General features: G+C 42.3%; 1 protein-coding gene across 21 annotated transcripts in view; it reads left to right on the top strand.

Moving 5' to 3' along the window:
- The window catches only part of Vti1a (vesicle transport through interaction with t-SNAREs 1A), a 307,420-nt gene that overhangs the window by 87,554 nt on the left and 202,213 nt on the right, over positions 1 to 17,653 (top strand). For 2 of the 21 annotated variants that reach the window (XM_087587771.1, XM_087587775.1), the window contains one exon: positions 7,950 to 9,267. The exons of the other annotated variants lie outside the window; for them this stretch is intronic. In XM_087587771.1, coding sequence (XP_087443897.1) covers positions 7,950 to 7,984 — 35 coding nt within the window. In that variant the 3' untranslated portion in view covers positions 7,985 to 9,267. Of the gene's footprint in view, positions 1 to 7,949; positions 9,268 to 17,653 lie in introns of those variants that run through there. 21 annotated transcript variants of the gene reach the window in all.

The raw sequence follows: 17,653 nt of genomic DNA on the forward strand, positions 1-17,653 counted from the left end.
TAGGCAAGGAGAACTCCCTCCTACTGAACTAAGTTCCATGTTCTCAAGAGCTTTTAACTTTCTGTTCTAGGATATAACGCTTGAGACACCTAAAATACATTAGCCTTTCAGTATGATAGAGTGGATGTTCGGAGTGTTACTGTTCAGGAAATACACATCGCCATTCGGCTCATAGCATGGAATGGCCAGTTTCATTTTTCCTCTGCTTGGAGATTAGTAGAAAATAAGCTCTATAAATTAAATTTTATTGCAGAATTGTCTTCTGATGTTCAGCAGTAGAGATAATACGGAATGATATGGCTGGAGTGGATTCTGTGTGAGGCAATTATGGCGTGAAGACTACAGTGAGAGGGGAAGGTGCTGCTGAAGGTGTTCTGTGAGCACCATCTAGAAGACTTCGCTGGGAAGGTGTTGAGGATTGCTGCGTCCTGTGCAGACGATTACAGCTCTGCAGATATACTTCAGTCTAAAAGCGGTGCCTATGAATGGTTTCAAGGACCATGTTATATTCTAACATGTATATAAGATATATTCATTCATCCATGTCTAGATATGTGGCCTTTCTTAGACAATTGTTATCATTTCAAAGTGCTTCCCCAACACTGGGCTCTTATCAAAGGCCACATTATTAAGACAGTCCAGCTATGCCTTCAGGTAACTGTGTAGGAAAGGTGAAGTAAAAATGTTCATCGTGTGTGTGTGTGTGTGTGTGTGTGTGTGTGTGTGCACACGCGCGTGCGAGCGCACTCCCCCCACCATGCACATTTGTGTAAATCTTCTGTTTCAGGACTCCATCACATATCAAATAATCAGACAATGCTTTAATAATTTATTTATATCTTACCCATAAAGTTTAGATTTTATATAGCAGTTATAAACAAATATTAAAAAAATCAAATTTTTTCCTTGAATTAGGTGGACAGTCCTTGGTTTGAAAGGTCTATCCACAAGTTACCTCAAAGAAAAGGTGCGTGTGTGTCAGTGTAACTCCCTCAGCCTGTGTGTATCTCTCAGCTTTGTGCTCTCTACTCCCATCAGTCAACTAGGGCATCTAGCAAATGTCTCACCTGAGCAGGTTGGCTCACAAGAGTGGCAGACTCAGAAGTAGCACAGTATAGGCCGTCAGCTGCGCAGTTCCACCCCAAGGAATTCCCAGGCTAACACCATTGTATGACAGAAATTATTAAATAGACCTGTTTGTTTCCTAACGTGTAGAGGAATCTTGTCATCCTGTAATTGAAAAAAAAAATCCCATTAATAAAGTCACTTAAATGGAAAATAGAATTTTAGAAAAAGCGACTTTCTGCTTCACACATACGTATCATAGACTGACTGTGTGGCCATTACGTATTGATTCCATGTACACACGTACGTGTCATAGACTGACTGTGTGGCCATTACTTTAGATGGTTTGTCCAGCTAAACTGCCTCCACAGCCATCATGAATGAAGACTATAGAGATTTATCAAGATGAAGCCACCCCATTAAGAATTGATTTCATCCAGCTTAGAGAAGCAGAGGCTACGGCCTGACCTGCGAGGCTCTGGCTAGTAAAAGTTCACTTGGTGCTGGCCATAGACCAGCACCACAGGCTCCAACTTTATTAGTGTCGAGATAAGCTGATTAGGTCTTGTCACTCAAAGGTGCCATATCTCGATCGAGATACACACTCTCTCTCAATTTCTCTTTAAGCATTGAAGCAGGCAACAAAGGCAGAGATGTGTGGTCTGCATCCCTACGGTTGTCACCACGCAGGGTGCGAGGGTCCTGTGATGATGCGATGACTGTATTAAAGAGTACATCAATTTGTTTTAAAGTGTTTTGATTTTTTATGGTGGCATTAAGAGAGAGAACATTGTGGTTGCAGCTTTACTAGAAAGCAAAGAGTTCTAGAAGGAGGGGAAAAAGTGTCTCTTTGAAGCCTACCAGGGCTTTGAATCTTGCTGTGCTGATGGGCGCCTAAGTACTCCTGTAACTGGCAACCTCAGATCCGCCATCAGCCTAGGAGCTACCGTCCTCCAAATTATTCATTGGGGGGGGGGGCGGTTGTAAATTGGCCTAAGCCACATTAATGATTATTGAGCACAATTTTAAAACTTTTATCAAGAGACTTGATGTCTTAGTTATTGCTTATGTTAATGTACAGATTAGATGATAAAGAACAGAGCTTCTAACTCTCCCCAAGCACAGCCTGTTAGTTCCATTCCATTAATTGTTTCATACACAGTAATGAACACCTTCCCCTGTATACCTGGAAGACAAACCTCGCTAATAAATACAGGCTGTTGAAGGTAATTCCGCGGGGCTGCAGCCTGAGACCTCCCCATCTTCTCTGCTGAGGAAAAGGTAGAGCGATGGCCCTGGAAACCTGCCCTTTTGTTCCTCACATCTGAAGTTTGTTCACCGCAGGCCTCCTTCCCACTTCAATGCAGCCACAGAAGGGGCTTGCCTCTTCCTCCCTCACCCTCTGTGCTCCCCTGGTGCTGCAGTCCTGCTCTGCCACCTTTCCACAGTGGAAGATCTCCTCAGCGGCTATTCCCCTTCACCCCAGCCACTCGCCACTCACCAATCAGGGAGCCTTTGACTTCAGTGAGATTTGTTCTGTGCACGCAGATGTGCATGGCCATTCTTGGTGATGCTCGTGACAGAACAGAAAGCACCTGTTGACATATACGCCTTTTCTTACATGTATCCTCCAAAAAACAAAACCTTTTTTCAGTATCCTATGAGTAAACAGTTGAAACATAGTAACATTTCCTGACCTGGAAAAGAGACTTCATTTTATCTCACAGAGATTAGGCAGAACACACACATGTATGTAACTGTACTCATGAGTACCTACAGGTAGGCATGTGTTCTGCTTTTAGGCCATATGAGAAGTGCAAAGCTAGTCAGTCAGATCTATTTCTGACTGGCCTGGACAGGGTCCTTGCCATTATGACCACAATACACTGCACACCTGGACCTCCCTGTCTGCGTCACTGCTGTATGGGAATTGGTGGTCTTTAAGAGAGATTTTCTATTCAGACTTCTTTTAGGACATTTCATGACTAAATTCACCTTAATAGTCTTTAGAATCTTTTTTGTTTTTTAATAATTAAAGGCTTGCACTCACATGCTGAACTTGTCTGTCTCTACTTTGTGTCAGGGTCTGGACAGGCAGCCTTCTCGTTACTTGGGTTTCTGTCTTCCTGTTACCTGTCAGGGATGTGCATCCTCTCCGAAGCTGCTCCCCTCTATCAAGCCCCTTCTTTATATATGTAAGTGCCATTCATCCATTGCTCATTTTTGCTGTCTGCTCCTAGAGAACATAAGCGAGCATCTTAAATGATTGAAATGCACTCCTTTATACAGATTAAGGTGCTTAATGTGAAAGGTTTCCACCCACCTTCAGCCTTACACTAGTCATGGTCATTTCATCAGCCGCCTTTAAGGAGGTATGCTGTGGGTTTTGGCATTTTTGAATTTTTATCTGCCTGTCGCTGTGAAAACTTTTAAAGCATTTCAAAAGTTCTTTCAAAAACACTACTATTGTTGTTGTGAAAACCATTCTCTGTTACTTGGCAAGGTTATAATGGAGAAAGGCTTCCTTCCTTAAGCTGGCGTTCCATGCGTCTGCATGTGCTCACTCTCATGCACTTGGTGGGAAATACTAAGCCAATAACAAGTCTGACTCTTGAGGTTGCTGCACGCTTTAGCCGCTGAGCGGCTTTTCTTGTTCACTATTTCCCAGTTTGGTCCCCTGAGCTTACTTTGATATTGTTTTTAGGTTACAATTAGTCTCCATTAACAGAGAAAGTTGGGGTGCAGTTTGGGAACATGGCTTCATCATGAATTTCAGTATAATGTGTGTCTCAGAGAAACCTAGGCACAAAATGTGTAGAGAGAAGAGCTGGACCGGGGACATTAACCAGCTGCCCCTCTGTTGTCCAGAGCCATCCTTGGTTGTGGCATAGGAAAGTAACCACAGATGCTCACACTGACCAGCATCACGGTGGATCAGCATTGATTCTGGAAAACCGAGTACTTTTTCTTTTGTTACATTGGCCACTTAGCTCAAACGAAGTGACATGTTTTAACGTGACTCTCTGCTCACTGACATCGAAAAAACTCCACTTCAATGTCTATGGAACTCCACACCAAAATGGGTTATACTAACCTGAGCATTTGAGAAGAATCTAGAGAGAAGTCTCTGAAGAAAGTTTTGGGAGGCAGGCCCCAGGAACACGTGGAGACTGCTGTCCTTGGAGCAGTCCCCCACAAAGGACAGCGTTTCTGAGTTGTTTTCATCATTAATACTCACCTCCTCCCAATTGAGAAATCTGTCACGAAATCCTCTTTAATGTTTCAAATTCACCAGCACCGTGGGGCTCTCAGCCACGTGGCATCCATCGCATGCTATTTTATGATGCCAGAATGGTTATTCCGAGGCACTAATGAACTTTTCATCAGAAAGAAAAGTCTTTTAGAACAAAGCGTATCACACATATTTTCTATTCTTTGGGTGACTTTCAAGTAATTGTCGGGCAGCGTTTGGGACTTAGATCCAGTTTTGCAGGGGTGCAGGGTAAGTTCTGCCCTTGGGGCTGGTGCATCATCACCCCTGACTACACACAGAAGCATTCCCAGTTGCCTTTCTTCCCTCCCCTCTTCTGGATTATTAGAATGCGACAAAGAATCGAGGAGCCACGGCCCACTGCTTCCTTTGTCCGTGTTCTAGCTATGCTTAGCAGATACTTATTCCCGAGGATATTGAGTATATTTAGGATAACTGAGCCCAGATTACTTCAGTTTGATTTTCCATGGTGTTACATTTCCCTAAGTAGCAAATATCAGGTAACTCCAGAAAATAGAGAAAAGGTTGAAAAAGCAATCTTATCTCTTAGAGAAGGAGAGAGGAGGGGATTTATGACTATATAAAAATAGATTTTCTTTTATAACAGCATCTAAGTGTCTCTTGATTCAGACAGTTTTATCCTAACAATCGTGTGTCGTGGGCCCCTCTTACGCCATTACTAACAGCTAAGACGGAGTCTTCTGTAAAGCGAGGAGAGGGAAGGGGATCCGAGATGGGGAGTGCGTCCCTGCTCTTTCCCCGAGGCTGAACCATTTATCACTCTATCCTCATTCGATAAAAGTGAATTTTATAATAAAATTTCCCCTAATCAGCCACTGTCAGTGGAGGTGTCTTATCGCTGAGAGGAAAATGACACCGATCCTATCGGAAAGCAGCACCGATGTCACCATGTTCCCAATCACAGCTCTTCAGCCGCCGTATCTACCTTCTCCACAAACACCAAGCCGAGCTTTTTTCCTAAGAACATCAAAACACAGCAAAGTCATTAAAATTGCACCCGCGTAGAGTTGCAGGGACCAGCCACACTGGCGCAAAATGGGATGTGGGAAAACAGGCTCCAAATGTGCTAATTCCATTGTCACGTGCTTACGGCTTCATTTTAATCAGTTAAAAAAAAGCCACACATTGCAATAAATTGGCATTATCTTCTGTGACACCAGAAGACACAGTTGGTTCAAGGATTTAGAGGGTCACTAGCAACAGTATATAGCGTTACAGACAAAGTCTTTTTACGCTTCAACTACGGTAACTAAGGTACAATCCCTAGTCAAGACCACAAAGAAAGACCATAACCCATGCAGCACAGGGTTCAGCTTCCAGACCTTCCGCCTTTTCCTTGATGGGCTTTGTGTGCCTAACAAAGACTTTTGAGAAAATTTTTAAGAGACTAATTCATTTCTCATATCTCTCTATAAAAGAGTAATCTCTGGCATTTCAGGGCTGTAGCCTCACTGCATACTTGGCAATAGACCCAATGGTCTTTCCATAGGTCTGCCCACTGGACTTGTTTTCCAGGCCCAGTGTGTTACTGACTATGTTTACATTGACCATTAGACTTGTGAGCCTAAACAAAGATACATTAACAAGGCCTGAGGAAATGCAAACAGAAAATAGTGTCATCGACAACTGTTGGAGACCAATAATGAGAAACTGTCTCTGATGGTCTTAATTTATTATGCCAAACTAGCGTCCATGTTTTTACACAATTTAAGTTGAGAAATTACTGCAGGCAGACTTAAGGGTAAATCTAATTTTAATTTGTTCCTCCGGGTTGTTTTTAGCATGTCCATAGCTCTGTTTCAAAGCCAGATGATCCTCAGACTTGGCCTGACCATTCTACTGGAGACTGTAAAGTTTAGGGCTAGCAAGACTTTGTTTTTAAGGCAAAAGGTAAAGGGTCAATTAAGCTTCCACATTCAGTGTGTAGCTCTGTGAGGTCTACAGTCTTCCATCACAGAATTTTCAAGACCGAGATCATCAGCTGCGTTTTGAAATACTGAAGAATTTATAGTGTCAACTAAAGAGAGAAATAAACAACAGTGCTTCATGAAATAAAAGAGTGGAATAAATCTTGATAGTTTAGAAACTGTTGTTAATAAATCTGATGAGAGAGAGAGAGGAGAGAGAGAGAGAGAACACACAAGTGTAACCAATTGTTACAGAATAAAAAGAGCTTTTGGAATTAAATTATAAGTGGCCAGGCATTTCAGTAGCTTCTGTTTTAGTTTTGTTTAACAGTCAATGATTTCTAACAGAACAACAGAAAAAAAAAAAAAAAAAGGAAAACCCACGTATCAGTCGAGAGCGCAGAGGCTGCTGCCTTTCAGCACATCGTACTTGCTCCCACTGCTAGTTTGTTTTCCTGGAGTCAATGTCACATTGATGAGACCTCTACTGCGTGACTGCAGTACATCTTTAAAAGTCCTTCATATTGTGAGGCTGAAGCTGCTGAGCTGCAGCGTCACCGAGGCAGCTTTCCTGATCGCCCTTGGTCTGTGGCATGCTGCCTCTGAGTGCTTGTACGCCTTCTGTGTTTAAACAGCTTGAGTAAATTTACAGGGTCACCCCCTTTTTATAATAATGGAGAAGAGGAATGAGCTCAAATTTTAATCACACAGCCCTTTTCAACGTTAGAATTAACAGTCGGCTCTGCACGATTCGAGGAAAGTTGAGGCTCTGTGGTGAGGTCCTTCCTAAGTGATGGCTCCTGGCTTCTGAAAGAGATAAAAATATATAAATAACAAGGAATGGAATTTACTGGACGCACTAGAGTGCTGGCTTTCAGTGCACGCCTAAGAAACTTGTTTCAGTGGTTTCCTCTCACTATAATATTACTATTGGGTGTTTGCAGATATGTTCTGTGGAAATTGGCTAGTTTAATATCTCAAACATGCATATTTATATATTTACTTTAATAACGTTTGGGAGATAAAGGACCATAGTGCCTTCGGCTAAAACAGCCGTCCATACTTAATTGGAGAGCCATTCTATATGGAGATGAAGAACATTTAGGAAAGTTACTGTGTTTATTAAGTCCGTACCTGAGATAGCAGAACAGGTTGTATTTAGCCCACCTATCCCCCGGACCACAAAGCAGCCGGCATCTGCTTAATCAGCAAGTGCAATGGTTAAATTGGAATGACTTCATGACTAGAATTCATTAAGTGTTTATGTTTGAAATTTTTGAGGAAACTACTACCGGAAAGGAATAATGAAGGCCAATGTTGTATGTTAATCTAATATATATAAGCTATTGGAGAATATTAGACAGACAACAGTATGCTTCTGTGTGTGTGTGTGTGCGCGTGTGTGAGTGTGTGTCTCTGTGTGTGAGTGTGTGTGTCTCTGTATGTGTGTGAGTGTGTGTGTGTGTCTCTGTATGTCTGTCTGTGTGTGAGAGTGTGTCTCGTGTGTGTCTCTGTGTGTGTGAGTGTGTGTGTCTCTCTGTGTGTGTGCATGTGTGTGTGTATGTGTGTGTGTGTTTTAAGTGGAGGGAAAAGAATGTTCATTTTATTTAGATGCCATTCAAACTAAAGAAATAATCTTTTTTATTTCTGTCTTATTAATCTTTACTTTCACTTACTTCAAATAGTTGTAAAAATGGCAGTGGAAATTACGGTGCAGTAGATGGTTCATCCGCCTGTGATGTTTCCCAAAGCCTCACTCTACTTCCAGCCCTCATATGGAACTCGGGAGCCTGCCGCAGTGCTCCGTTCTTGTTGTTACCCTTCTCCACACGTAGGCTGCGCCATTGAGCCACCGTCAGCTGCTGCCGCCTGTAGTGCATGCCGTGAGGACTGTCCTTTCCATGTGTCTAATACTACAGCAAAAGACGGTATCTGCACGCAACTGTCGCAAAGTTTAAGATACTTTCTAAGAATTTTAAATTCATGCTTACAGAGCACAATATATTTTCATCATTTTCTAAAGATATATGTAAAAACATCTTTAAAAACTTAGCTCCTGAAAAATATTTATAATTAAATGCCTGAAGTTATTTTAACTGTTGAAGATTATTTAAAATTAAGTGGCAAAATATAAAATGTCAAATATACTAAATATAAATATATACTTAGAAATTCTGTATTAAAATTTATTTAGCATTACTGCATTAAAATCTTCTGAAGTCAAATATCTTTTCTTTCCTAATGCAAGATTTGAAACAATTATAAGAACAGACCAGTATGCTGTTATTGCTACATTGTATTTTTTTCTTTATTTCCATAAATACAGCTAGCAGGAAAATCTGTAATAATATCTTTGTTGCATTCATTGATTCAAATATAAGTTAAAAGAATAGATTCAAAATAATATTCTAAATATATTTTCACTTTTAATGTTTCTTAGTTTTTAATTTTTGGAAAGAAAATTTGAAGAGTAATCCAATATTTTTGTCAAACGTATGAGAAAATTCAAGTATTTGTGTAGATTTAAATGTCATTCTCATCTGTCTTGTAAGTTGGCAGATTCTAAACCAGGGCTCTGCAGTCATTTCCTTGCATAGATAGACTTTGAAAGCCTCTGTTTTCTCGTGTAATAGAGTCATTCGCCATGAGATGGGAACTGTTTCTGTGTAATACTTGAGGTTGTGAATGAAAATGTGAACGTGAGATTTATAATTATCTCATGGCAAAAAGTCCACAAGTATCAGTGGCACATGTGGCTGTGCCCGATTGTCTGTGTGCCAAGCCTTCACTTGCTTCAGTCCTAAAATCTACCTCATGAACACCCGTCGTTTCCCATGCACCTCCTCAGGGGCAGTGCAGAAGATGCCGTCAGCCGGGTATGCCTTGGGGACATTTCCCCAGTGTTTAGATGAAGGCTGCTTTGCCCTTGATAGTAATATATGTAAGTTTATTATTTTAAAAATGTTTCTAAGAACAAATAAAGTCATATTCTTTGTAATATAACATTTTTTGCAAAGCTTTTTACATAGCATATTTTTATTTTGCAAATATAGTATACTATCTACTTCAACTGTCACAACATAATTTACTTTATAAAGTGTGGCTTGCTGGGATAGAATTCTTATGAATTCATGTACATGATGGCAGGTATTTTACTATAAAAATATGTGGAGATGTATTGTTGATGGCGTTTGTGTCTATGATTTCAAACAACTATACTAGAACTAACAGGGCAGTTTGGAATATAGAGTATGGACTAATAATTCTTCGTAGTGTGTTTTATATAATGAAATATTTTCCTGATAATGAATACTTGATATACAGCATCAGCAGTGTTTCTATGGAGGAGACTCAGTGATTTTCTTGTACCTAAAACTATTACGTAGACTCTACCAAGTTGGGTAATAGGCATGGTCAGTCTCTGACTTGTTAAATCGGTGGCATCTATTATCCACATATAAGATGTGGGAGACTCTGTAAGGCTTGTCTGTATGGATGACTTAGCCAATCCGGCAGTTACCACAGATTTACAGCACCAGTTTTCCCCAAGGATTGGTGAACTGCCTCTGGAAATGACTCTAGATCATGTGAAACTTTGTGGAAAGAAAAACTGTTTTGATTAAAGAAGAATATAAAGAGCTGGTATTTATATGAGCAGTAGTCTGTAACAGGCAGTGCCAGATTGGTATGTATATGTTACTGAATCTCAAAATGAATAGATGGATTTTCAGTATTTCTAAATGTTTTTTATTGGCTATTTTTTATTTACATTTCAAATGTTATTCCCTTTCCCAGCTTCCTGTCCATAAGCGCCCATCCCATTCCCCCTCTCCAACCACTCCCCCTTCCTACCTCCCTGCCCTGACATTCCCCTATACTGGGGGGTCCAGCCTTGGCAGGACCAAGGGCTTCTACTCCCATTGGTGCCCAACAAGGCCATCCTCTGCTACATATATGGCTGGAGCATGGGTCCCTCCTTGTGTACTCTTTGGGTAGTGGTTTGGTCCCTGGGAGCTCCAGTTGGTTGGTATTATTGTTGGAAATCATGTTTTTAATTATCTTTCGCAAAATGTACTCAGAAGTCATTTGGAAGCCCAAGATATTATCCATAGCTGTTTTATAGCTCTGGAACTTCCATGCAGAGAAATAAGCTGTCGTCTGTACTGTGGGGACAGAGGGAAGTGTGTGGCCCCAGATATAAGCACCACATTTCAAGTCCCATGAGGAATTATATATGCTGATGTGTGATACGGTCTGCTTTGTCTGTTAACAAAACTGCATTCCACTTGTGCAGCTGAAGGATGGCAGATGATTCTCTCTGGAAAGACCAGAGGGTTCCAGTCATGATTTCCAATCCTGTCCTATAGCAGACAGCATAGTTACACATGATACAGTCTGCGTGTACACTCTGAAATATCATGTAAATGGTCGCATTTTCTATTCCTACTTGTATTTACTTTAGTTTGGGGATTTGAAGGCTTCACGCTTTGCCTCCTGCATTCTATCTCTCTTCTGCTCATCTTTGTGTCTCTCTTCAATGGAAGAGACCCACTCAAGGTATACAACCCAGTGGATTAACTACACAGTTTCTAGAAACCCAAGTAGATTATTTTTTTTGTTGCCTTTTGTAGTGAAGTTATACATCTCATTTGGCCTTCATAATTATCTTAGAGTGTTTCTGCTGCTGTCCCCATTTGACAATGAGAACACCGAGGTCTAGGGAGGTCAAGTTCCCAATCTTAAAGACGGGACATCTGAAGTCAGATGTCCTCCGTTTTTCATTATCGCATGCCTGAGTGTTTAATTATCCCACTTGACATCTACTCCTGAAAGCAGAGTTGAAAGTTAAGTTGCACCTCTTTTTAGAAAACCGAGCTATGCTCTTTCCTCTCCAAAGAGTGAGCTGGAAAATGGTGGTGTCATCCATACCACTGTTGCCAGATCTCTGTGCATTCTTAAGTCTGAGGCTCCCAAACAAATCGGGTGTCTAGGGTACAGCTGGGAAGATAGGATGTGACGTTACTCACAGCATGCGCTAAGAGAAGATGAGAACCAGCATGTTGCAGGTTTACTGAAAGCTTCACTTCTGTGTCCCAACTCAAGTGGCCCAGATGGGGCACTCTGGGCAGGCGGCCTCGGTCTCGTCCTCTCTGAGCAGTGGCTTTGGGTAGAGGGGCTTTTAACTTCTACATATGAACCAGCAAGACCTGGAAAAATCCACGTTCTGAAGCGCCTCAGACCTGTCTGCAAAGTCTGTTTATTTAGAGAGAACTGTCTACGTGAGGGGTGTTTAGTCAGGCTGTTATCTGCTCATGTCACAGACATTTGGCACAAGGAGACACTTCTGTACACCCACAGCGTGGTATCCCACACTTACCTGGCTTATTGTCTTAAATCTGTGGTCCGTTTTCAAATGTAAGCAGAAATGCTGGTCTAAGGAGCCACATATTCAAATATATCACTATCCTTCGTGAAAAATGAAACCAGGGCATACACTGAAACCTAGCACAGTGTGTCTGCTGACTCGGTACCAGAAAACCTGTATGGACACCGATGGCTGCCTGAAGGTTGCTTATTTAAGGTAACTATCAATCCTTATTTTTCCCCATAGCAAAAATAAAACAAAACAAGACAAAGCATGACTTCCTATGTAAAAATTAAGGAAGGACCCTTCCTTCTGGCATCCCAGTAGGACAGGGGTGTAAGGACTGAGCCTGAGCCGTGGCCTGCCCTGCTGGGAGGGTCTGATCTCCAGCTGGATAGATTAGTATAAAATGCAATCCACTGGCCAGTGGATACCGACTCATATTTTGATGCAGGACTATTCTTAAAGTTGCACCTTTACTGAAGGAAAGCAAAGTATTTAAATAAAATGACTAAATGTCAAAGGAAACTATTGTTCGTGTACTAGTTCATTCCCCTGGAGAGACTAAGACAGCAGTTGAACATTATGTGTTTAGCGGGAATCATGTTTTGAGTGCTAAGGCTAGAACTAGTGCTGTTGAACATGCCAGGCAAGAACATCAATACTGAGATACACTGTCTAGGACATTTTTGATCCATTTTCTACGTCAATAAAGAAACCCACCATCTATTTCAGAACTTTTTCACATTCATCCTAAAAGAACAGTAGTGAAAGTGAAAGTAAAAGAATTTTAAGTCATACCAACATACTGAGTTGTTCCTGTGCACCACATACGTGTTGTGAGGATTTACACATGTTGGAACTGGAGAGATAGTGCAGCAGGAAATTGAAGCTGAGAGACCACGTGGCTTCTTCAGAACCCCATAATGTCCTAAGCCCTGTGTAAATATCCTCCCACCCTGCTTACTCCATCCACATTTAAACTTTAAAGGAGAAATTAGGAACATTCCATGTATCCAGTGTCTATTGTAAGGGAACTTATTTCTCTATAACATGTAACACCAGTCTTGGGCAAATATCTTAGCATGCCTTAGAAAAACCCATAACAAAAACCTACATGTTGAGCTAGCTGTTTCCAGCAAGCAGTTTACTAGGTCATCAGTTACTTGTCCCTGTGTGACTTGAGGGAAGCCTCTGTCTCTCCACGTCATTGTTGACTTCAAGGAAGACAGGGCCAGCATTGTTATGCCAGATAGGCTTGGCAAGGAAGGTGTGGCTGTCGATTGATCGCATTCCTGCGTTTAAATCCTCGGAAGCAGTTTGTTTCTGCAGTCCTGTACTTGTTTGCTTATTTTATCTCTTTATCTTGAACAGAAGAGCTAGGGGAGACTTGACATCTTAGGAGAAAATTGTCATTAAAGAAAGAGCCATCATAGTGTTTGTAAACAGCCCAGGGAGTCTATTTGTAAAAGTAGCTTTAAGTCAATTAAAAAAAGAAAAGGAAAGGAAATAGTCTCCATTATTTAAAGAGGCAATGAAATGTATGTTAGCAGGATTGCTGTTTGAAATGGAGACATCTTTTTTTCACCGAGATCTGAGACCAGTGAGTTGCTTTCCACACCAGTCATGCCTCTGGTTCATCCATTCATCTGAGAGTGAAGTCCGTTCTTGTTAAGTGTGGGAATGAACCCAGGCCTGAGGGAGCACGCCCTCAACCCAAAGCACAGGTATTTTAAACAGTCCGGCCAGCCAGAAAGCTGCGATTGGAAGCCACACTCAGCACAAAGCTCGCTGCCTCCAGAGCCAGTGAGTCATGCCATGGCCCTGACTTCATGCTCTGTGCCTATGCACATTTCATTGTGTGACACACTGTAGGCTCCTTGCCTTCCTCTGCCTCCTGTCTTCAGTTCCCTACCCACAGTGGCCCTGCGGAATTCTGGATGCACCACAGGGTATGTTGATTGGGAAAATACCAAACAGTTGCCTCTGACTAGCTCCATTATTAGACATCAGAGAGCAATGATATTTGCACTTGGGGTAAAGATTTGCGTCCTGAGCTCCCCACCTCCAGGGTAGGGAATATGGATCACAAAAGTGATTTACAAATCTGCTGAAATTCTTAACTTGGGGGCGGCACACTAGAAGCAAAAGACAAAGCCAAGGAATCCAGAGTGTGTTTCTCACTCTGCTGTCTATGTGGCTTTTCCCAGCTTTACTGAAGATCCTCCATATTTTCCAGTAAGTGCAATAATAAATAAAATCTGGATGTTAGATGAGCTGTATCTAAAATCTACTTGTCAAAGATCACTTTGCCCAGCTGATCAGTTACACTACACACTATCAATCAGAGGTCTCTACTGCAGTAATCGATATTTCCTCTCTGCACTTTACTTTTGCTTTCTCTAATTCGAGATGGATTTCTGTCACTTAGAAAGGAGCTGGAGAGCAGCAGTGACATGCGCACTTGCCGTCTATCACTCAGGAGGTTAATGCACAATGATCTCGAGTTTTGGACAACTTGAGCTGTCTCAGAAATAAAAATGAAAAACAGCAGAAAGAAGCAAAAGGAATGGAGGAATGGGTAAATGCCCTCTGTTACTCTTGGATTCCATGAGGAATGGTCTCCATGTTCAAGATGGTGCCCAGGCACTTCGCAGTATGGGGAAATCCATGCTTGACTGTGTAGCCCCTTTTCTTGTGTCTACCCCATTCATTCCTACCAATATCTGTGGGTTCTTGGGAAATACTGTATTTTTAATTTTGTTTTTCTATTTTTAAATTACTCATTAGACACCTTGAATCATTTGTTGCAGATAACTATCTGCAATATTTTAAAAACAAGTTTAAAAACAATTCTCATTAGCTAAGTCTGAGGAATGTCAGCTGTTTATTATCCATGTAAGCAGATGAGGAGGAGGACTGGCTATCACTCAAGACTTGCAGTTTGCATGTTTGCTTGTTTGTTTGTGAGACAGAGTCTCACTTAGTAGCCATGGCGTGGCTGTGGGATTAAAGAAGTGCATAATTCTTACCATTTATAAAGAAAAGAATATTTCAATGCTAAAAATTGAGCAGCATTTACTCCTCAGAACAAGCGATTGGCCTTTAATAAAAATATATTTAGGGGAAAAGTGAGTGTGTGGTGTGGGGGTTGGGGGTTGAGACAAATGTCTCATGTGTCCTAGGCTGCCCTGAAACACTGTAGTATAACCTGCAGCTTCTGACTTTCTGCTTCCAACTCTTGAGTGGTGGGATGCAAGTCTTGTACCCTGGTTTGTGAGGTCCTGGGGATTGAACTGTAGGGACTCTCGGATGCGAGCTCAGCAGTCGGGCGAGCCACTTCCTCAGTGTAATTGCTGTGTTCTTGTTTTTAAATATTCTCCTGGCATCAGAGCCACCCGAAAGCCACAGCAATCTTGGTCACTCTTCCCTGGTTCAGCCGATAGTGGTCAGCTGCCTAACGAAGGCTAGGGGTTGAGTCAGAGCTGGGCTTCTCTCTCTCCATTTGTCATCGAGAGCTATGCGGCTTTGGAGCAGTCACTTAGCCTTTCTCAATGTTCCTTTTTCCTCATCAGTGATATTAGTTCAATAAGACTTCGCCTACATTGTCATTGTTAAAGCGCCTATCATGCTAAGTGATGGATAGAATTTGTCAAATGCAAGTACCACACTTAATACCTGGCAGAACATAGAATCCCATAAACAAGTTGGAACTAAGAATAGCATTTGGGGCTGGGGACTGGAAAGATAGCTCACTGTCTGCTCCCCTAGAGGATCTGGGTTCAGTGTCTTCCCAGAACCCACATGGCAACTCACAGCTCGAGTTCTAGGAGACCCATCACACCGACCAGACATGCATATGGTACATATATCTGTTCATGAGGCAAAATAAGTACCTATATACATTCATCCAGTCAATCAATCAATCAATCAATCAATCTTTTCTAATAGTTGCTTTGGGTCAGATAAAGCTTCAGCGTCCTGACCTAATTACATAAATTCTCCGGGGGAGAGACAGATGCTAGGTGCATTTCCCATGACTGGTAGAAGACTGGTTGAATTTCTTGGAGCAGCTAAATGATAGTCCTTACTACTGGAGCTCGCTGTCTGTATTTTCTCTTTGAAATGGTTTACTTCAGCCATGTCATCCCCACAGAGGACATAGTAGAGGCTGGGTATCATGTGACCCATCCATGTTTGCTCATGCAGTCAGTAGCAGCAGAAGATACAGACTCTTACGTCACATTCTTCTTCAGCAGCTTCCCCAGCCAGAGACCTTGTGCTTCACTAACCACCACGTCGCTCGCTCTTGGTGCTGGTCACAAGGACCACATGAATATCTGTAAAATGAGTGACTGATTTTGCTCTTGGGAGTTCACTGCTCAAGAGTCTCTTCGCTTTCTCTCACCTGATGATGTCTGTCCCTGGGACTGACAGACAAAGAAGTTGTGTTGTGTACTTATCAAAACCGTTAAGTAATGGTCCATAGTATACAAATATATTTTATATCACAAATCCTATCGTGCACATAATAATAGAGGTAAAATTTTCCTACAGTAGCATTTATTCTTTCTAACTGTGCTAATGTGCTCTAATAACATACTCTCTAAACGATGCCAGTTTCAGTTTCTAAATTCATTTTTATAATCTGTCTTCAAGGTCAGAGTATATAGTTCATGTTAGTGATGTATGGATTTAGAACTCTTAGCTCTAATTGAACAGCATGTGTTTTCTAGCGAGATAAGATGGATGCTGAGAATTTACTGAGAGACAACATGCTGTGGGTGCTGTGGGTGCTGTGAGGGAAGGTCATACAGCACATGCTGTGGGTGCTGTGAGGGAAGGTCATACAGCACATGCTGTGGGTGCTGTGGGTGCTGTGAGGGAAGGTCATACAGCACATGCTGTGGGTGCTGTGAGGGAAGGTCTACACAGCACATGCTGTGGGTGCTGTGAGGGAAGGTCTACACAGCACATGCTGTGGGTGCTGTGAGGGAAGGTCATACAGCACATGCTGTGGGTGCTGTGAGGGAAGGTCATACAGCACATGCTGTGGGTGCTGTGGGTGCTGTGAGGGAAGGTCTACACAGCACATGCTGTGGGTGCTGTGAGGGAAGGTCTACACAGCACATGCTGTGGGTGCTGTGAGGGAAGGTCATACAGCACATGCTGTGGGTGCTGTGAGGGAAGGTCATACAGCACATGCTGTGGGTGCTGTGGGTGCTGTGAGGGAAGGTCATACAGCACATGCTGTGGGTGCTGTGGGTGCTGTGAGGGAAGGTCTACACAGCACATGCTGTGGGTGCTGTGAGGGAAGGTCTACACAGCACATGCTGTGGGTGCTGTGAGGGAAGGTCATACAGCACATGCCGTGGGTGCTGTGGGTGCTGTGAGGGAAGGTCATACAGCACATGCTGTGGGTGCTGTGAGGGAAGGTCTACACAGCACATGCTGTGGGTGCTGTGAGGGAAGGTCATACAGCACATGCTGTGGGTGCTGTGAGGGAAGGTCATACAGCACATGCTGTGGGTGCTGTGAGGGAAGGTCTGTATGGAATATGCCTCAGCTTGGGTAGCTCTGACAAAGAACAGACAGGGAGGCTGAGACAGTACATACTTCCCACAGTTGAAGAGCTTGCTATATAGCCCGAGGCCGAGATGCTGGCAGCTTCAGTTCCTATTGGCTGACCCTTCCTCTGCTTGCAGATCACTTCCTTTCCTCTGTGCTTACGGTAAGGGGCAAGCTCTCTGCTCTCCTCTATGTGTAACCTCATTACTAAAGCACATCACCTTCTTGAATTCATGACTTACACCATCTTATATATTATTTTTAAAACTATGATATTTAAACAATGTCCCTAAAATATTGAGTTTGGTGTGGTGGATATAGTATTAAGTACCCAATAAATAAATGCAGATTTATTACATCCTATGGTTGTGAAATGTGTGCCTTTTCACAGTTTAACATTTCTGAAATTAAGGTGCGTTTCACCTACTGGCATCTGACAGACTGGATGCCTGAACA

This window comes from Rattus norvegicus, chromosome 1 (genome assembly GCF_021556685.1).
Source record: "Rattus norvegicus strain SHRSP/BbbUtx chromosome 1, alternate assembly SHRSP_T2T, whole genome shotgun sequence".
In the NCBI taxonomy this organism is placed as follows: Eukaryota; Metazoa; Chordata; class Mammalia; order Rodentia; family Muridae; genus Rattus; species Rattus norvegicus.